At 40.3% G+C, this 22,925-nt stretch overlaps 2 protein-coding genes across 2 annotated transcripts in view; both read left to right on the plus strand.

Annotated features, from left to right (window-relative positions):
* The window catches only part of pros1 (protein S), a 42,668-nt gene extending 27,228 nt beyond the window's left edge, over positions 1-15,440 (plus strand). The window contains exons 9-14 of the mRNA XM_056464037.1: positions 10,873-11,059; positions 12,449-12,613; positions 12,722-12,890; positions 14,102-14,238; positions 14,326-14,554; positions 14,875-15,440. Of these exons, the coding sequence (XP_056320012.1) occupies positions 10,873-11,059; positions 12,449-12,613; positions 12,722-12,890; positions 14,102-14,238; positions 14,326-14,554; positions 14,875-15,041 (1,054 nt within the window). The 3' untranslated portion in view covers positions 15,042-15,440. The remainder of the gene's footprint in view (positions 1-10,872; positions 11,060-12,448; positions 12,614-12,721; positions 12,891-14,101; positions 14,239-14,325; positions 14,555-14,874) is intronic.
* Positions 15,441-20,076: 4,636 nt separating this feature from the next.
* gas6 (growth arrest-specific 6) overlaps positions 20,077-22,925 on the plus strand; it is a 32,861-nt gene continuing 30,012 nt past the window's right edge. Inside the window, exons 1-2 of the mRNA XM_056464048.1 lie at positions 20,077-20,389; positions 20,459-20,619. Of these exons, the coding sequence (XP_056320023.1) occupies positions 20,329-20,389; positions 20,459-20,619 (222 nt within the window). The 5' untranslated portion in view covers positions 20,077-20,328. The remainder of the gene's footprint in view (positions 20,390-20,458; positions 20,620-22,925) is intronic.

Consider the following 22,925-nt stretch of genomic DNA (forward strand, 5'->3'; position numbering starts at 1 on the left):
CAGTATACCATGATGGTGTTACACACATATGGGTGACACAGTGATGAACTGGTGTCTATGGGACTACATACACAAGTCCTGCTATACCAAACCATGTCCCTGTATACCATGATGGTGTCACACACGTGACACAGTGATTAACTAGTGTCTATGGCAGTGGTTCTCAAACTGCGGGTCGTGACCCCTGTGTGGGTCGCAGAATAATTTCAAGGGGTCGCGAGAGTGATTTTAAAATTGTGTAATTTTCAGTGATTATAATAAATATTTTTCAGTATTACAAGTGAAAGCTAAAATTTTCAGATTTTTTAAAAGATATTACTGATGAATTCATAAAGTATTCAGGACACATTCGGGCAGAATGCATCTTTGTACTTGAAACGCAGCACTCAGGAACAGTTTAAAACTTGTCATGTCAACTTGCCGCAGTAAACAAAGCCCGCAACGTTTGCCCCGCCTTCGTGCTCTTCTTATTGACCCACTGCTCTAAGAACTGAACATGAATGGATTGGCTAAAATCAGCTGTCAATCACTCAGTAAACGCCTCCTGTCTTCAGATGACAGGAGCTACTACCGCGAAAATGTAAAGCGCTGAAGATGAGAGAATGAAAACAACACTGACAGATTTTGTCTTAGAAACACCTAAAGCTACAAATAATAGCACATCTGATTCCTGATCATGTGGTGAATGTTAATCCACCATCTACACTTATTGAAGAGTGGATAAAAGACTTCCATTGGCTTCAAGTCCGCTCTGAAAATAACTAAAGCGTTCACTGTAAATTCTGTGAGATTGAATTTTCAGGTAACTGTTTGCCACATCTACACATTTAAGCACGAGAGTATTTATTTAATCCTTTATTTAATCGCCAGAATCGTCAGCCGTACAAGTGGCAGCTATATGTAAAATATAACACCACGTACACCATCGCAAACAGGCTTGCACCCACTAAGATTAATCTAATATTGCAGCTCATGAAAAGACCGGTATTACTATTAAAATGACGTATGCAAATAATAAGGTATCTGTCAATAGCATCTGTGCAATATCAGACACTACCCGTGAGAACACAGCACCGTTATCATCAGGGTCGGCGTGTCCATATAACCATGGCTCAGTTATATCCACGACCACCAATGCTCCGTATCAACCACTGGAACCACTGGTCTATGGGACTTTATACACTAGTCATGCTCTACCAAACCATGTCCCTGTATACCATGATGGTGTTACACACATATGAGTGACACAGTGATAAACTGGTGTCTATGGGACTACATACACAAGTCCTGCCATACCACACCATGTCCCTGTATACTATTATGGTGTTACACACATATGAGTGACACAGTGATGAACTGGGTAGGGTTACACCAGCTGTTTGTAAGTTCTTTCTTAAATTCAAATGAAAAGTCCACACTAGAGGCTTAGTAACTTGTCTTTGTCTTGGAATGCCATGATGTTACACACATATGAGTGACATAGTAATTAACTGGTGTCTATGGGACTGCATACACAAGTCCTGCAATACCAAACCATGTCCCTGTATACCATGATGGTGATACACACGTATGACCCAGTGATGAACTAGTGTCTATGGGACTTTATACTCTAGTCATGCTCTACCAAACCATGTCCCTGTATACCATGATGGTGTTACACACATGAGTGACACAGTGATGAACTGGTCTCTATGGGACTACATACACAAGTCCTGCTATACCACACCATGTCCCTGTATACCATGATGGTGTTACACACATATGAGTGACACAGTGATGAAATGGCGTCTATGGGACTTTATACACTAGTCATGCTATACCAAACCATGTCCCTGTATACCATGATGGTGTTACACACATATAAGTGACACCATGAGGAACTGCCCTCTGTGGGACTACATATACACGTCCTGCTATACCACACCATGTCCCTGTATACCATGATGGTGTTACACACATGTGACACAGTGATGAACTATTGTCTAAGGGACTTTATACACTAGTCATGCTATACCCCACCATGTCCCTGTATACCATGATGGTGTTACACACATATGAGTGACACCATGAGGAACTGCCCTCTGTGGGACTACATACACACGTCCTGCTATACCACACCATGTCCCTGTATACCATGATGGTGTTACACACACATATGAGTGACACAGTGATGAACTGTTACCTATGGGACTACATACACAAGTGCTGCTATCCCACACCATGTCCCTGTATACCATGATGGTATTACACACATAGGAGAGATGCAGTGATGAACTGGTGTCTATAGGACTACATACAAAAGTCCCACCATACCACACCATGTCACTGTATACTATGATGGTGTTACACACATATGAGTGACACAGTCATGAACTAGTGTCTATGGAACTTTATACACAACTCCTACTATATCAAACCATGTCCTTGTATACCATGATGGTATTACACACATAGAAGAGATTCAGTGATGAAATGGCATCTATAGGACTACATACACAAGTCCCACCATACCACACCATGTCCCTGTATACCATGATGGTGTTACACACATATGGGTGACACAGTGATGAACTGAGTCTATGGGAATACATACACAAGTCCTGCAATACCACACCATGTCCCTGTATACCATGATGGTGTTCCACACGTGTGACACAGTGATAAACTAGTGTTTATGGGACTTTATACACTAGTCATGCTCTACCAAACCATGTCTCTGTATACCATGATGTGGTTAGACACATATGCGTGACACAGTGATGAACTTGTGTCTATAGGACTACATACACAAGTCCTGCTATACCAAACCATGTCCCTGTATACTATTATGGTGTTACACACATATGAATGACACAGTGATGAACTGGGTAGGGTTGCACCAGCTGCTTGTAAGTTTTTTTCTTAAATTCAAATAAAACGGCCACACTAGAGGCTTAGTAACTTGTCTTTGTCTTGGAACACCATCATGATGTTACACACATTTGAGTGACATAGTAATTAACTGGTGTCTATGGGACTGCATATACAAGTCCTGCTATATCAAACCATGTCCCTGTATACCATGATGGTGTTACACACATATGAGTGACACAGTGATGAACTGGAGTCTATGGGACTACATACACAAGTCCTGCAATACCAAACCATGTCCCTGTATACCATGATAGTGTTACACACGTGTGACCCAGTGATGAACTAGTGTCTATGGGACTTTATACACTAATGCTCTGCCAAACCATGTCCCTGTATACCATGATGGTATTACACACATAGGAGAGATGCAGTGATGAACTGGTGTCTATAGGACTACAAACACAAGTCCTGCCATACCACACCATGTCACTGTATACTATGATGGTGTTACACACATATGAGTGACACAGTGATGAACTGGCGTCTATGGGACTTTATACACAACTCCTGCTATATCAAACCATGTCCTTGTATACCATGATGGTATTACACACATAGAAGAGATTCAGTGATGAAATGGCATCTATAGGACTACATACACAAGTCCCACCATACCACACCATGTCCCTGTATACCATGATGGTATTACACACATATGAGTGACACAGTGATGAACTGAGTCTATGGGAATACATACACAAGTCCTGCAATACCAAACCATGTCCCTGCATACCATGATGGTGTTACACACGTGTGACACAGTGATGAACTAGTGTCTATGGGACTTTATACACTAGTCATGCTCTACCAAACCATGTCTCTGTATACCATGATGTGGTTAGACACATATGAGTGACACAGTGAGGAACTGGTGCCTATGGGACTTTATACACTAGTCATGCTATACCAAACCATGTCCCTGTATACCATGATGGTGTTACACACATATGAGTGACACAGTGATGAACTGGTCTCTATGGGACTACATACGGAAGTCCTGCTATACCACACCATGTCCTTGTATACTATGATGGTGTTACACACATATGAGTGACACAGTGATGAACTGGAGTCTATGGGACTACATACACAAGTCCTGTTAAACCACATTATGTCCCTGTATACCATGATGGTGTTACACACATGTGACACAGTGATAAACTAGTGTTTATGGGACTTTATACACTAGTCATGCTCTACCAAACCATGTCTCTGTATACCATGATGTGGTTAGACACACATGAGTGACACAGTGATGAACTTGTCTCTATGGGACTACATACACAAGTCCTGCTATACCACACCATGTCCCTGTATACCATGATGGTATCACACACAAAGGAGAGATGCAGTGATGAACTGGCGTCTATAGGACTTTGTTCACTAGTCATGCTATACCAAACCATGTCCCTGTATACCATGATGGTGTTACACACATGTGACACAGTGATGAACTAGTGTTTATGGGACTTTATTCACTAGTCATGCTATACCAAACCATGTCCCTGTATACCATGATGTGGTTACACACATATGAGTCACACAGTGATGAACTTGTCTCTATGGGACTACATACACAAGTCCTGCTATACCACACGATGTCACTGTTTACTTTTATGGTGTTACACACATATGAGTGACACAGTGATGAACTGGGTAGGGTTGCACCAGCTGTTTGTAAGTTCTTTCCTAAATTCAAATGAAAAATCCACACTAGAGGCTTAGTAACTTCTCTTTGTCTAGGAACACCATCATGATGTTACACACATATGAGTGACATAGTAATTAACTGGTGTCTATTGGACTGCATACACAAGTCCTGCTATGTCAAACCATGTCCCTGTATACCATGATGGTGTTACACATAAATGAGTGACACCATGAGGAACTGGCCTCTATAGGACTACATGAACACGTCCTGCTATACCACACCATGTCCCTGTATACTATGATGGTGTTACACACCTGTGACATAGTGATAAACTTGTGTCTATGGGACTTCATACACAACTCCTGCTATATCAAACCGTGTCCCTGTATACCATGATGGTGTTACACACATATGAGTGACATAGTGATGAACTGGGTAGGGTTGCACCAGCTGTTTGTAAGTTTTTTTGTTAAATTCAAATAAACACACTAGAGGCTTAGTAACTTGTCTTTGTCTTGGAACACCATCATGATGTTACACACATTTGAGTGACATAGTAATTAACTAGTGTCTATGGGACTGCATACACAAGTCCTGCTATATCAAACCATGTCCAGGTATACCATGATGGTGTTACACAAATATGAGTGATGAACTGATGTCTATGAATGGATGGATGGATGGAAAGATGGATGAATGGATGGATGAACAGATGGATGGATGGAAAAAAAGACATGGATGGATGGATGGATGGATGGACAGACAAATGGATGTACAGATGGATGAATGAACGGATAGACAGATGGATGGAAAAAGACATGGATGGATGGATGGATGGATGGATGGATGGACGGACAGATGAATGGATGGACGGACAGATGAACGGACGGATAAAAAAAAGACATGGATGGATGGATGGAGAAAAGACATATAGATGGATCGATGGACGGATGGAAAAAAGATTTATGGATGGATGGATGAATAAAAAGACATATGGATGGATGAGCTGTAGTTAGAATAATAGTTCAAGGTTGTGTTCTATTCCCAGTTATCCCCACCAAGCCCTATTCATATAGAACGTTCCAACATTTAAACTTAGAATGATTTAAAAAAAAAAGAAAAAGAAACATTAAAGCAATCTCTTTTACGTCTAATTTGCTTTCAAAGTATTTTTTGCAGTTCAGTTTGAGCAATCATCATACTGACACTTGTGCTCCTTTCGTGGTGCACTTTGAAATCATTTGTGCAATGTTGAATGCAGCCGTGGCTCATGACAAAAGCTATAGGTGACCTGGAATGCAGAATGTACATTATGTCTCTAAAGCTTGTGAAAACAAAAATATATTGGCTACGTCAATGGTTTTAGTTTATAGTAGCCCAGGCTATTTATTAAGAAATGTATGTACTGTATATGACATTGGCCTATAGGCTAGAATGGGAGTCACCAATCTCGGTCCTGGAGGGCCGGTGTCCTTGCAGAGTTTAGCTCCTTCTTACCTTAACACACCTGCCTGGATGTTTCAAGTATACCTAGTAAGACCTTGATTAGCTTGTTCAGGTGTGTTTGATTAGAGTTGGAGCTAAAATCTGTAGAGCACCGGCCCTCCAGGAACAAGATTGGTGACCCCTGGGCTAGAACATTGCTGGAGCAGTGATTTGAATGTGTCAAATTTGTAAAAGTAGACATTATTAAAAAAAACATTATAGACTACTTAAAATTATATATATATATACACACAGTTGAAGTCAGAATTATTTGCCCCCCTGAATTATTAGCCCCCCTGTGTAATTTTTTTTCCCAATTTCTGTTTAACGGATAGAAAAAAATTTCAACATTTCTAAACACAATAGTTTTAATAACTCATTTCTAATAACTGATTTATTTTATCTTTCCCATGATGACAGTAAATAATATTTTATTAGATATTTTTCAAGACACTTCTTTACAGCTTAAAGTGACAATTAAAGGCTTAACTAGATTTGTTAGGTTACCTAGGCAGGTTATGGTAATTAGGCAAGTTATTGTATAATGATGGTTTGTTCTGTAGACAAAAAAATAGCTTAAAGAGGCTAATAATTTTGACTTTAAAATGGTTTTTAAAAAAATTTAAACTGCTTTTATTTTAGCTGAAATGAAACAAATAAGACTTTCTCCACAAGAAAAAGATATCAGACATACTGTGAAAATGTCCTTGCTCTGTTAAACATCATCTAGGAAATAAAAAAATAATAATAATAATATTAATTCAAAGGGGGGCTAATAATTCTGACTTCAACTATATATATATATATATATATATATATATATATATATATATATATATATATATATATATATATATATATATATATATATATATATATATATATATATATTTTTTTTTTTTTTTTTATTATTATTATTATAAATTTATTATTATTAGGTAGGATATTGTTTTTTATTTTATTTCTTAATAAATAGCCTACTGTAAATTAACGTGACAATTTATATATAACATTAGAATATGAGTTAGAGTTTTGTAAGTGATTTTATGTTTTAGAATATAATATGTAATATTCTCAATAATATGCATAAAGGAAACACATGCCGTATATGTGCCATTTATATATATTACATTTAATATGGAAAACGAGTGCATGTTTTTTTCCAAGACTAATATTGGATTTTTTTTTAAATGCGTGTGCATGTAAAGCAATAATTTGCACAAAGAAAAAAGTTATGGGGATTTTTTTGAAAGTAGTTGTTACTCCATCCCATTTAGAGCATCATTATGGATATTTTACTTTATAACTAATGTAGTTCAAATGATGGATCTGCGACAGAGCAAGTAAAGTTTTGTGAAACACTCATCACTATATTGTTTGGGAAATACACCCCTGTGCTGTTGTGTTGGCATTTCAGTTACTGCAAACTCCCCATGCTGCATCATTGGAAAAATAAATTATTACAAATGTGTTAAATGTGTTTGTAGTTGTGTAAAATAATGTGTGTTTTCAAAATATAAAGTTATTTGTTTTGTAAAGCAGAGTGGCTTTTGATTTAATTAATTACCTCAGATTTAGGCTTATTAATTCGCATGTGATTCAAATGATGTGGGACACAGAAGATAGACTCTAGCACTTTTGCCATGCTTGAAGCTTAGAGGTGGAATATAATTAAAGTTAGTTTCTGTGTGCACAGGAGGAACCACGAACCATACCCGTGTCTGCCTGAAAACAGTGGTTGGTGTGCGGTTAACGCAAACTTCACAGTTCACTTAAAGTAATCTTATTTGCACCAAATCATGGAAATGGTGAACGTATGAGTTGGTCAAGCAGTGTATTTATGCATTTAATCACCCACTTTTCTGACACACATACTCTAAATGACCCTCAATAAGCAGATCTAATTTCTTATTTAAATATGTAATTCCAAATAGTATTAAAATACAAGTTAATGTTTAGATTTCAAAGGTATACAAATATGTATATGTACATGCAACATATATTTCAAAATTTATCAAAAACATTTCCAGGTTTTTATGAATAAGCTACTACATGTTAATACTTTACATTTAAGTACAGCAGTTGTTTTTTTTTTTTTGACTTTTCAAGAACAGAGCCATTTTTGATACATTTTTAAAAGCACATTTTAATTTAAACGTTGAAGTTTTTTTTTTTTTACCTGCAAGCACAGTTAATATTCAAATTATTTATAATGTTTAAAGTAGCAGACAATAATAACTATTCTTAGAAATAGGAATTAATCTGCCTTGTTTTTAAACTGTGCTGTGCTGTGCTGTGGCAGCTTAATTAGGTCTACTATGCTATGCTGACATTTATTTTTCTGAGGTGAAAAAAGTTTGAGAACCACTGGCCTAAACCCTTGATCACTGGAATCTACACTGTTGTGATGTCACAATTGCATTGCATTGTGTGACATACAGGTTCTGGAGTGTAGATTTGAAGCAGATTCGCTCGAGGGGTCGAGGGTATGTCCATGTAAGATTACCTCATTCACTTGAAGTGGAATGCATTTTAAAATGGCAGTGGTGATTCCTTTGAAGTGACATGGTTAGGAAACAATGGAATAAAATACTCTATAGGGAAAATAACTGATCGTCTTTCTGATTGTCCTCCATTCAAAACAGTATGAAATTGCTGTACTTGTGTGCAATTGCTGATAAATAGTTGTAATATTATCATGTAATATTCAAAACAAGCACAGGGAGCAGCATGATCAATATTGTTTTCAAAAAGAACTAAAATTATTCATTCACTCACTTTCCTTCGGCTTAGTCCCTGATTTATCAGGGGTTGCCATTGCAGAATGAATAAACAGAATAAACTGGCTGTAGTGTACGGGCATGTGTGAGATTGAGAAAGTGTATGGGGGTTTCCCAGTACTAAGTTGCGGCTGGAAGGGCATCTACTGTGCATAACATATGCCAGAGTAGTTGGTGGATCATTCCGCTGTGGCGACCCCTGATAAATCAGTAACTAAGTAAAATGAATGAATTAATAAATAACTATAAATAAATCTCCAAGTAGTGATGTAAAAGAAACTCGCTGTGGCGATGATTTGCAATGAAAGGGTGGCGCTATGACTGTGACTCAATATCGGAACATAGATGTCTTCAGGAGAGGAATCTCATCAAGTTTGTGAATTTTCAGGAAGATCAGACATTATGTGGCTGAGTTATAAGTACTTCCTCCTCAGTGGTGAAGGCGAAGCACTGAACTTTGTCAGTCTGCTACGGATAAGCCCTTTGGCGAAAACTCTAGATCTTCACAATTTATCATCACAAAGGCCTTTGGATTATACTAACAGAACTTGCATTCAATCTGATAAAATTGCTAGGAGGAGTTTGTTACAGTGTAAAACATTTCATTTAATGTTGCCAGCAGGTGGCGCTATAACTGTAACTGGATATTGGCATGTAAATGTGTTCAGGTCAGGACTGTTATCAAACACGTGAATTTTGAGGCAGATCGGACAATGCCTGTCTGAGATATAACAACTTCCTGTTTCGTGGTGAAACATCAAAGTTTGTGAGGTTGAAACGGACACGCCCTTCCATGAAAACTCTGGATCCTCACAATTTAACATTGCCAAGGCCTTTAGATGAAAAAAGCCAATTTTGGTGTCGATCTGATAAAATCTCTAGGAGGAGTTTGTTAAAATACAATGCCTGGAAATGGCAAAACCTGCACTTTTTTGAAAAGGAATTTAAAAATATCCCACTTCCTGTTCACTTTCGGATTTCGCTCCAAGACACTTTTTTGTAGGTTTTGGCATGTTTGATTTGTGTGTTAATTTTCATACGTGTGTGAGAAACGTAGCTCGGGGGCTACTCTGTCAAACGCACATAGGTGGCGCTGTCGAGCCATTTTGCCACACTCACTTCCGAAACCCATATCAAACGTAAATCTTCGCCACTTTTGGCGTGTGTACAAAGTTTTGTGAGTTTTCGAGCATGTTTAGACCCTTAAAAATGCTATTCATTAGAAAAGGGAAATTTCCCGGGAAATTGTAAACATCACATCATGGTTTAAGGGGACAGTTGTAAAATTTCCCGGGAAATTGTATTGTATGCAAACATCACATCATGGTTTAAGGGGACAGTTGTAAAATTTATACACACGCACATCATGGTATGTAGGGTCAATTTTTCAAATGCCTAAAAAACTAATAAGGGGCTTTATAGGAGTCATAAAACAACATAGTGGGTCTCGGAATTACAGGGTCACGGAAGTGTCCCTCTATACCATGGTGACCCTGTAATGCTGGTGAGTAACCTGGTCTTTTGTCCCTGTAAACCATGTATACAAGAACACACGCACACACGCACACACACACACACACACACACAGAGAGACATGCATGCACACACACACAATCCAAAACTCTCAGTGAAGTGTTTGTTTTTGATATTCATTCATTCATTTTCCTTCAGCTTAGTACCTTTTATCAATCAGGGGTCGCCACAGTGGAATGAACCGCCAACTATTCCAGCATGTTTTACACAGTGGATGCGCTTGCAGCTGCAACCCAGCACTGGGAAACACCCATACACACTCATTCACACACACTAGGGCCAGTTTAGTTGATCAGTTCCCCTATAGCGCATGTGTTTGGACTGTGGGGGGAACTGGAGCACCCGGAGGAAACCCACGCCAACACGGGGAGAACATGCAAACTCCACACAGAAACACCAAGTAACCCAGCTAGGATTTGAACTAGCGACCTTCTTGCTGTAAGGCGACTGCACCACCGTGCTGCCCTTATTTTTGACATGATTATTATTAATAATGAATTTGTCTCGCAGGTTTGCAGCTGAGTTTGATTTCCGCACGTTTGACCCAGAAGGCGTGATTCTGTACGCTGAGTCGTCGCCCGACTCCTGGATCATGCTGGGTTTGCGAAGCGGACGAATCGAAGTCCAGTTTAAGAACGAACACTCCATTAAGATGACCAGCGGAGGGAAAGCCATCAATGATGGACAGTGGCATGTGGTGCGTTCACAACAACACGTCAATTATTCCGATATTTCCCAAATGATCTTTAACAGATTCAGGAATCAGTGTTTCTGCTCAATATTATCAGTGTGGAGTCAGTCTAGAGCCATATATACTTGCAAAATAACAACGTTTTGCCAACAAAAGAATAAAGTATTGAGCAAAACATAAAGAAAGAAAGAAAAATAAATGCAAATCTCCCAAAATCACAAAGCAGAAATAAAGTTTTGACAAATAAAAATGAAATTTGAAAAAACAAAAGAACTGCAAATAAAAGTCAAGCAGTGCAAAACTCCAATATTTGCAATTTAAAAACTAAAACTCTTTATATCTGCAAATCTTGTTTATAGCATTGCCTTTAAAACCCCGTCCAGTCAATTGCAGTGCTCATTTTGATTAGCTTTTAGTCAGCCGTGAGTTCGCGATGCTGTTTCCTCTTTGCACTTCACGTTTCTGTGTGTTTCACTTTGTGGCGCTGACAAGGGGGCGGAGTCAAGGGAACTTGGGCGTTTACAGCAGGCTTGGGCCTACCTCCGTTTAAGTGATGTCATCACCCGGAGACACAGTCATCATGGCAAAGAGAAAATAAATCAGTGATTAGAGATGAGTGATTGAATCTATTATGATTAGAGATGTGCTGAAGAAATCTGCTCTCTGTTAAAGAGAATGAAAATAAAAGAATAAAAATTTAACAAGAGGGTGAAATATTGGAGCTGAAATAAATCAAATAAGACTCCAGTAGAAAATATATTGCAGCAAATACTGTGAAAATGTCCTCAATCTGTTAAAAATCACTTGGAAAATATTTAAAAAGAATGAATACTGCTGAGGAGGGTGAATGATTCTGTCCACACTGTTTTTAAATGAAGGATTTTATACTGCAGGGCTGTTACTATAGGATAAAGGACACCGGCAGTGCATTAGTGTCTAATAATACAACAGCCGGTCATCAGTAGGGCCAGACAGAATCTGCAGATGTCTTTGGTTATTTCTGAGGAGAATCTGGGTAAAAATCTGCGGAATGATTTTGGGAGGATCAGAACTAAAACCTTCATATGTGAACAAAAAATCATCTCTTTTTAACTGTTTAATGTTTAAAATGCAATTAGATTCACTTTATCTGGTAAACAAAGCAAGTCTCTCATATAATCTCTCTACTGAAAGACAGAGAATATGACTGTACACACTGTATTGTACATAAATCAGCTGAACATTTTCACATTAGTCAATAATATCACTGTAATTAATTAACTGAATAAATATAGATTTACACTCATTTACTCAAGTAAATAAACAAAATTAATGAAGGGCTGAAGATCTGCAGAATTCTGCATGTGCAGATTCAGTGTGGGCCTAGTCATCAGTGATTGGTGAATGTGTGTGCAGATCTCGGTGGAGGAGCTGTCGGGCAGCATCAGTGTGAAGATCAGTAAAGAGGCTGTGATGAGCATCAACAGTCCTGAGCGTCTCTTTAGTCCTGTTAATGACAAGCTGGAGACTAAAGTGTACATCGCCGGCCTGCCCAACCACAACCAGAGCCTCATCAAAGCGGTGACACACACACACACACACACACACACACACACACACGTATGGTGTCAGAGCACCAGTGTTCTTACTGAGACGTTTCTGACGTCATGTGGTGAACTTGTGTTTCAGATCAACCCTCGGCTGGACGGCTGCATCCGCGGCTGGAACCTGATGAACCAGGGAGCGTCTGGAGTGAAGGAGGTCATCCAGGAGAAGGAGAGCAAACACTGCTATGTGCATGTGGAGAAGGGCTCGTTCTTCAGCGGAGGAGGACACGCGCTCTTCAACATCGACTACAGTCAGTGCACACACACACACACACACACACACACACACACACACATGCGCATGGACACAGTCATATGCACACACACACACACACACACACATATAAGCACACACACAAACACATGGACACATTCATATGCACACACACACACACACACACACACACACACATATAAGCACACACACAAACTCGCATGCACATGGACACACACACACACACACACACAAGCGCATGGACACATTCATATGCACACACACACACACACACATGCGTATGGACACATTCATACACACACACACACACACACACACACACACACTCTCACACACACACACACACACACACACACACATATAAGCACACACACAAACACATGGACACATTCATATGCACACACACACATATAAGCACACACACAAACTCGCATGCACATGGACACACACACACAAACACACATGCGCATGGACACATTCATATGCACACACACACACACACACACACACACATGCGTATGGACACATTCATATGCATGCACACACACACACACACACACACATAAACACACACTCACATATAAGCACACACACAAACTCGCATGCACATGGACACACACACACACAAACACATGGACACACACACATATAAGCACACACACAAACACGCCTGCACATGGACACACACACACATAAACACACACACAAACGCACATGGACACACACACACAAGCACACACAAACACACACATGCACATGGACACAGACTTATATGGGCACACAAACACACAGGTGGACTCTCATCAATAAATGCGCACACACACACACACACACATACACATGGACACGCACCCATGTACATGCACACACAAATACACGCGCACACACACACAAATGCACAGACACACATGCATATACTGTAGGCACACACACCCACATGCACATGGAAACACACATACGCATACACACAAACACGCACATGGACACACAGATATACACACACAAACACGCAAACACTGTAGGCGTACACACACACACACACACACACACACGTACATGCACAGACTTTCTTTACAGGGCACATTTAAGTAAATGTGTGTGTATGCAGGTGAGTTACCTGTCCTGTGTGTGTGTGTGTGTGTGTGTGTGTGTGTGTGTGTGTGTGTGTGTGTGTGTGTGTGTGTGTGTGTGTGTGTGTGTGTGTGTGCGCGCGCACTGGTGTTGTAGGTGTTTCGGGTCAGTGGAAGCTGGATGTGGTGATGAGTCTGCGTCCGTCCAGCAGCACTGGGGTGATTTTGGCTCTGGTCTCCAACAACACCGTCCCGCTGCTGGTGGCCGTGGTCTCTCGAGGGCCGGATGATGCTGTAAGTGTGTGTCAAGAGCTGCAGGAAGCTGTGTGTGTGTGTGCATCTGTGTGTAATTCTGTGTGTGTGTATCTGTGTGTGTGTCAGGAGCTGCAGGTGCTGCTGGATGGTGTGTGTGTAGCGACGCTGCAGTCTCTGTTGCTCTGTTATCCTGAGCGTCTGGTTGTGGAGCTCAGAGCTTCACCTGAGGGGCTGCAGATCTCCGGGAACTCCTCCAGCGTGTCTTACAGCGAGCCGCAGACTCTGAGCGCTGCTCTGCACAAGCTGGACACAGCCATGCACACACACCCGCAGACGTACATCGGCGGACTGCCAGGTCAGACAACCACACACACACCACTGCGCTTCTGACTGGAACTGAATATTGAGTAGGGGGCGGGGCTTTCTTTATACACATCATACCATGGTAAACTAATGGGAAGGAAGGCGTGGCTAAGGATATTAATATACGGTTGCTATGGAAGCCCTCAAGTTGACGTCACTTAATATCTGTTGGTATCATTTTGGAGTGACATATATATTATTAAATTTAACGGGAGCGCGAATAATTAATTGTGTGTGTGTGTGTGTGTGTGTGTGTGTGTGTGTGTGTGTGTGTGTGTGTGTGTGTGTGTGTGTGTGTGTGTGTGTGTTCAGATCTGCCGCTGTCCATCACGCCGGTCTCCGCCTTCTATCACGGTTGTCTGGAGCTCGTTATTGGCGGTCGACAGCTGGATTTTGATGAAGCCGTCAGTAAAGACAACAGCATCAAATCTCACTCCTGCCCTCCGTACTCCGGTCCCGAGTCTCCGTCTGCACCATAAGCAGGAAGTGACATCACTGGAGGAGTATATTTTAACTGATCCGCTCATCACACTGCAACACATGCCTTGATTATTTAGAGTTTGTGTCTGGTTTCTAGTCCAAATATCTTCGTTTTGCTTCTTGATTTTAAGAGATTTCGATATTTGGACTGCAAACTCTAATTAAAGAAGCTTTTCTGCAGTGTGTTGACTGGAGACTGTCCTGTGGAGCCTTCATTTACAGACCATCAGTGTTTATATTGTTCCTCACGTCTGATTTTAGTCAGGTTTTTACACTAAACTGTGCGTATAGAGCTGTGTCTTGTATATAACACACTGATTTTAAAGTGATGTGAATATGATTAGCAGTGATTGAACAATAGTGTGACTGTAATTGTTTTAATAAAACCTTAAAATTCAGCTTGTTGTCGTTCTCATTGTGGAAATTAAAATCTCAACTTCCTTAAGAAGGAAAATCCAGACATAAATGAGAATGATTAACTCTTTTATTAACACTTATATATACTATAAATAATCACAAAGACCAGGAAACATCAGAAAAAACATAAGGCATAATTATTTTACTATACATGAAACGGCCACTTTATTAGGTACATCTCACTAGTACCGTGTCGGACCCCCTTTTGCCTTCAGAACTGCCTTAATCCTTCATGTCAGAGATTCAACAAGCTATTGGAAATATTCCTCAGAGATTTTGCTCAATATTGACATGATAGCATCACACAGTTGCTGCAGATTTGTCGGCTGCACATCCATGATGCCAATCTCCCGTTCCACCACATCCCAAAGGTGCTCTATTGGATTGAGATCTGGTGACTGTGGAGGCCATTTGAGTACAGTGAACTCATTGTCATGTTCAGTAAACCAGTCTGAGATGATTGGGGCTTTATGACATGGTGTGTTATCCTGCTGGAAGTAGCCATCAGAAGATGGAGACACTGTGCTCATAAAGGGATGGACATGGTCAGAACAATACTCAGGTAGGCTGTGGTGTTGACACCATGCTCAACTGGTACTAATGGACCCAAAGAAAATCTCCCCCCCACACCATTACACCACCACCAGCAGCCTGAACCGCTGATACAAGGCAGGATGGATCCATGCTTTCATGTTGTTCTGAGCCGAGCATCTGAATGTGTCAGCAGAAATGGAGACTCATCAGACCAGGCAACGTTTCTCCAATCTTCTATTGTCCAGTTTTGGTGAGCCTGTGTGAATTGTAGCCTCAGTTTCCTGTTCTTAGCTGACAGGAGCGGCACCCGGTGTGGTCTTCTGCTGCTGTAGCCCATCCGCCTCAAGGTTGGACGTGTTGTGTGTTCAGAGATGCTCTTCTGCAGACCTCGGTTGTAACGAGTGCTTACTTAAGTTACAGCTGGAACCAGTCTGGCCATTCTCCTCTGACCTCTGGCATCAACAAGGCATTTGCGCCCACAGAACTGCCGCTCACTGGATATTTCCTCTTTGTCGGACCATTCTCTGTAAACCCTAGAGATGGTTGTGCGTGAAAATCCCAGTAGATCAGCAGTTTCTGAAATACTCAGAGCAGCTCGTCTGGCAGCAACAACCATGCCAGCGTCTCTTAAATCCCCTTTCTTCCCCATTCTGATGCTCGCTTTGACCTGCAGCAGATCATCTTGATCATGTCTACATGCCTACATGCAGTGAGCTGCTGCCATGTGATTGGCTGATTAGACATTTGCATTAACGAGCAGTTGGACAGGTGTACCTAATAAAGTGGCCAGTGAGAGTAGTTTTCTTTAAGTAATAACTATAGTAAAGATGTTAACAGTATTTATTAATCTTTTTTTAATGGTAATAAACTAATAATTAATAGAACTAATAGAATAAAATCTTTAAATTATGAACTAGTATATCATCATGTCATGTTTGATTTTACGTGAGCTAAAGTTAATAAATGCTCTATAACCACTTTTCATTGTTGTTCATGTTAGCTAATGTTGAAAAGTAGTGTTATATTTTATTGTTTATCATTTCTATATTTTCCCAGTGAAGCTTATTCTATTATAAGCACGTCCTGTGCGTATTATTTAGCTAATAATCTTGATGTTTAATGATGTTAAATGCCAGTCTTTTGAGGTTTTCCTGAGTTTTCTGCTTGTGTTTTGAGTGTCATCATCTGCACCTTTAGTAAAGCTGCTGTGGAGGAATCATTGTAAAGTCAACATTAGTTAACAGACTAATAATAGAAGAGGCTGAGGGGTATTCATAGAACATCTAGGCAGGAATATTTCACATCAGAGTCCTGTGTTTTCGTGTCTCTCTGTGTGTGTGTGTGTGTGTGTGTGTTTGTGGGTTTGTTTGTCGATGTGTGTGCGTGTGTGAGTTTTATAGTAAGTGTGGGGTTGTGTTTATGTATCTTTGTATGTATGTTTTGTGTGTTTGTGTATGTGCGTGTGTTGATGCTTCTGACCTGAGCTTCAGTGTGTTTTTCAGCTGGACAGGAGGATTGACCCGACCTCAGAGAAACAGACGGGAAAGAGGAGAAGGAAAACACTGGCTCAGAAAAACAACAGCAGAGAGAGAGAGACGGAGGAAAACAGCTGCAGAGGAAGAATGTAACCTCACATGTGTGTGTGTGTGTGTGTGTGAGAGAGAGAGATATATCAGCGTTTGATCAACAAGCCGAGCAGATTTGATTGAAACACTAAGAGACTTTAATGAAGAGCTCACTAGTGGACATTCATTACACTTTCCTAGAGTTACTGAAGACTACAGTATTGGCTCATTTGTTTATATTAGTGTAGTTGTTACCATAGCAACTGTAGAATCACCACAGCAGATCAATTACTGTAGTTGTGTTACCATAGCAACTGTAGAATCACCACAGCAGATCAATTACTGTAGTTGTGTTACCATAGCAACTGTAGAATCACCACAATAGATAAAATACTGTAGTTGTGTTACTATAGCAACTGAAGAATCACCACAACAGATCAATTACTGTAGTTGTGCTACTGTAGAATCTCCACAACAGATCAATTACTGTAGTTGTGTTACCATAGCAACTGTAGAATCACCACAATAGATAAAATACTGTAGTTGTGCTACTGTAGAACATCCACAACAGATCAATTACTGTAGTTGTGCTACTGTAGAACATCCACAACAGATCAATTACTGTAGTTGTGTTACTGTAGAATCTCCACAACAGATCAATTACTGTAGTTGTGTTACTGTAGAATCTCCACAACAGATCAATTACTGTAGTTGTGTTACTGTAGAATCTCCACAACAGATCAATTACTGTAGTTGTTGTGTTACCATAGCAACAGTAGAATCACCACAACAGATAAAATACTGTAGTTGAGTTACCATAGCAACTATAGAATCGCCACAGCAGATCAATTATTGTAGTTGAGTTACCATAGCAACTGTAGAATCGCCACAACAGATCAATTACTGTAGTTGAGTTACCATAGCAACTGTAGAATCGCCACAACAGATCAATTACTGTAGTTGAGTTACCATAGCAACTGTAGAATCGCCACAACAGATCAATTACTGTAGTTGAGTTACCATAGCAACTGTAGAATCGCCACAACAGATCAATTACTGTAGTTGAGTTACCATAGCAACTGTAGAATCGCCACAACAGATCAATTACTGTAGTTGAGTTACCATAGCAACTGTAGAATCGCCACAACAGATCAATTACTGTAGTTGAGTTACCATAGCAACTGTAGAATCGCCACAACAGATCAATTACTGTAGTTGAGTTACCATAGCAACTGTAAAATCACCACAACAGATCAATTACTTTTTAAAATGTTTAGATGAGCTTCCAGCTGAAAAATCTCTAATGTTTATTCAAATGTAACTCCTCCTCTTCAGACAGAATGCAATTTCAGACACGCCCAAAATTCCTTGTACAAGCGTTCTTATTCGAATGTTTGTTCATAATATAGACCAAAATCTGTGAACGTTGACTAATGGTTAGATTCATTCATGGTGCAATTAAAGAGTGGAAGTTGCTGAGGAGTATATTTCAGCATGTTAATATACTTCCAACTGAACCCTAATATTGAGTAGGGGGCGGAGCATTATTTGTGCATCATAGCAAACTAGGGGGCGTGGTTAAGCAGACTGTGGCAGAAGCATCATCACAGGAGCCAATCCAAACGCAGAAGCAGATGCTCAGACTGAAGATTGCAAAAAATGAATAAAATCGATCGATAAACTTAAATAGTTCACGTAAAGAATACTCCAGCAAAATAACGATTGTAAATGATGATTCCTCATGACCTTTAAATGCATTTGTGACACTTTCATTATTAGACTCTCAAACAGCTCCAGTCCCCATGCACGCTCATTGTAGAGTGCGGAGCAGCTGGAACATTCTGCTGAGCTTCTGCTGTTGTGCTCCACCAAAGGGATCTGGATTTGAAGGACATGATGAAGGACAGCACACGCAGGATCTCCGCCTTTAAACGCGTGTTTAGTGAGTGCTGGAGGAGTTAGTGCTGCAGTGATTCTGCAGTGTGTCTGCATAGGGAACTCCCTCATAGACTTTCACCAGGAAACTGACGAGTCTGCTGCTCGCTTGTAGACAGACACACAGAGAATACAGACACTGCATGACAGTGGGCAGTATGTTTTATTTGATTTGATTTAAATTGTTATTTTATTTAAGAAATTGCTTTGCAATACAAATATACCCATGCATGTCATGCCAAAACTATGTTTGACCTTTAATTACTCAATAAAACGTAGAATTAATCATTTTCTTAAGATAATAATGATGATAATAATGATAATTTCACGTTCATTTTGAATTTTCCACATATAAAATGATTTCTTTTAATAAATTAAAGTACAAAAAAGCAAGAGAGAGTGTGTGCATGAAACAAAAAGTGTGTGTGTGTGTGTGTGTGTGTGTGTGTGTCCATGAAAGAAAGAGAGTGTCAATACATAGAGCCGGAGAGAGACAGAGTGTGCGCGTGAAAGAGAGAGTGTGTGTGTGCGTGCATGAAAGAGAGAGAGAGTGCGAATAAATAGAACAGGAGATATAGAGAAATACACAATGCAAGCGAGATAGAGAGAGTGTGCGTGTGCGTGCATGCGCGAGAAAGAGCGAATACATTGAGCAAGAGAGAGAGAGAGAGAGAGACTGTGTATGTGTGTGCCTGAAAGAGAGAGCGAGAGTGTGTGTGAATGTGAGCGCGCCGCAGACAGACTCGCTCGCTGGGCTCTGGGTTGGTTGAATGCAGCGCTCAGTGCGGGATCATTGTGACCCAGAAGAGCGAAAGTTTGACGCAGTTTGTCCGCCATGAGGGAGCTGGTGTGGAGCTTGTGCCTCGTCCTGCTGTGTTCGGGCTTCTGCTCTCCCGGTAAGTACCGTACACCGACCGACCGGAGCTCCGGAGCGGTCCGAGTCTGAGAGTGTGTCCCGTCCGCAGTGTCCGTGTCCTCGCGACAGGCCCACCAGTTCCTGCGCAGAACCCGCAGAGCCAACCAGGTGTTCGAGGAGACCAAACAGGGCCACCTGGAGAGGGAGTGCGTGGAGGAGAAGTGCACTAAGGAGGAGGCGAGGGAAGTGTTCGAGAATGACCCGGAGACGGTGAGCCTCTCACTAACTACACCAACTCAGACATAACTAATACATTCATCACTGCATCATCGCTTATGGGTCATCCAGTGCTGCTTACTAGGTAGTGTGCACTGTGTAGTGAACTTTCCATTTGACAGGAAGCTGCTCTCTAGATAGTGGGAATATGATGATGTTCATTATTGCGTTTGACAGGAAGCTGCTTCCAACTTAGTGTGCACTCGATGATGTTCACGGTATAGTCTACTTACTATGCATCTGACAGAAAGCTGCTCTCTAGTCAATGTGAATTTGATGTTCACTATGCAGTCTGGCTAGGAAGTTGCTCCCTAGTTAGCGTGTACTCGATTATGTTTGCTATTTGCGTTTGACAGAAAGCTGCTCCACTAGTTAGTGTGCACTTGATGATGTTCACTATTTATCCTGTTTACTTTGCATTTGACAGGAAGATGCTCTCTAGTTAGTGTGTACAGGAATGATGTTCACGATATAGTTTGGTTAACATGCTTCTCCCTAGTTAATGTGCATTTGATGATGTACACTATTTGCTTTGCATTTGACAAGAAGCCGCTTCCAAGTTAGTGTGCACTTGATGATGTTCACTGTACAGTCTGCTTACTATGCATTTGACAGAAAGCTACTCCCTGGTTAACATGCGCACGATGATGTTCACTATAGCCTGATCATTCTGTATGTGACAGAAAGCTGCTCTCTAGACACTGTGCACTTGATGATATTCACTAGATAGTCTGCATTTAGCAGTAAGACAGTCACGTTTGAAAACTGCAGTATGAGTGAACTCAATCAGCTTTAAGCTCGGTGTAACTCATGCATATTCAGTAACCAAAATGATCCTCCCAATTGAGAGTTTTGTGTCAGCAGCAGCCTGCTCATGAATATTCATAATTATAGGACAACATTGCTTTGAATATGTAACTTAGAAAAAGTCAAACAAATCAAGGTCATGGGTTAAATTCCACTCCAATAAGTGCTGAGTAAACCAAAATTGGGTCAAATCTAAAAAACCCAACCGTTGGGTTAAAAAAGGTGTCATTTAAATTGAATTGAAAACATTAACTCAACATTGTTTGTCTATATTTAACCCAACATTGGGTTTTGATGACCCAGCAGTTTTATTTTGCAGTGATGAATGTTGAATCCAGTATGAGTCACTGTGGAGGAATCCTGAAATATAATAATTATCTGATTTTCTTTCTCTGCTTTGGCATTCTGGCACCCGGTTCCTGATTCCCCTCAATGACCCAGCATGAGTTCTCACACACTGTTCTCCTCCGGGAACTGATATGCAAATGTGTCAGCGTGCGTGCCCTCTGATTGGGCCCTGTGGGGCGTGTCTCTGCGTTTGATTGACAGCTGAGTCCTGGAATGTGTTTTTGATACAGGATGAATTCCAGCGTGGCGGCGCGTGTCTGCTGCTGATCTCTCCAGTGCACTGATTACATTTAATCCTGTTTGCTCCGTGAATAAGGATCAGACTTTCATGTGGATTGGGAATGTTTAGGAAGCGGGAAAGATTATGATGACATCAGCGCTCTAATGCTTTCTATTAATAGCCTGAGCAGGTTTATTCATGCACTGAAAGGTTATTATAGCTTTGAGTTTTTATTTTGATGCTATTTCTAAAATCAGCTGTATGATTCAGTTTCAGTATTGATTTAGATTGATTTAGAAATTTAGTTTCAGTTTTAGCAATGGATCTGAACGGATCATTTGAGTCAATTAATGATTTACTGGAGAATCACTCTGAACAGATCATTTGAATCAATGAATGGTTTACGTGAGAATTACTCTGACTGGATTGTTTGAATCAGTGAGTGTTTTACTGGAGACTCACCCTGAATAGATCATTTAAATCAATGAATGATTTACTTGAGACTCATTCTAAACAGATCATGTAAATCAATTAATAATTTTCTTGAGAATCATTCTGAATGGATCATTTGAATCAATGAGTCCTTTACTGGGAGAATAACTCTGAACGAATCATTTGAATCAATGAAGGATTTACTTGAGAATTGCCCTGAATGGATCATGTGAATCAGTGAGTCCTTTACTGGGAATGGTTTACTGGAGACTCATTCTGAACAGATCATGTAAATCAGTTAATAATTTTCTTGAGAATCATTCTGAATGAATCATTTGAGCCAATTAATGATTTACTTGAGACTCACTCTGAAAGGATCAACTGAATCAATTAATGATTTACTTGAGAATTACTCTGAATGGATCATGTGAATCAGTGAGTCTTTTACTGGAGAATCACTCTGAACAGATTATATGAATCAATGAATCACTTA

This window comes from Danio aesculapii, chromosome 1, assembly GCF_903798145.1.
Source record: "Danio aesculapii chromosome 1, fDanAes4.1, whole genome shotgun sequence".
In the NCBI taxonomy this organism is placed as follows: domain Eukaryota; kingdom Metazoa; phylum Chordata; class Actinopteri; order Cypriniformes; family Danionidae; genus Danio; species Danio aesculapii.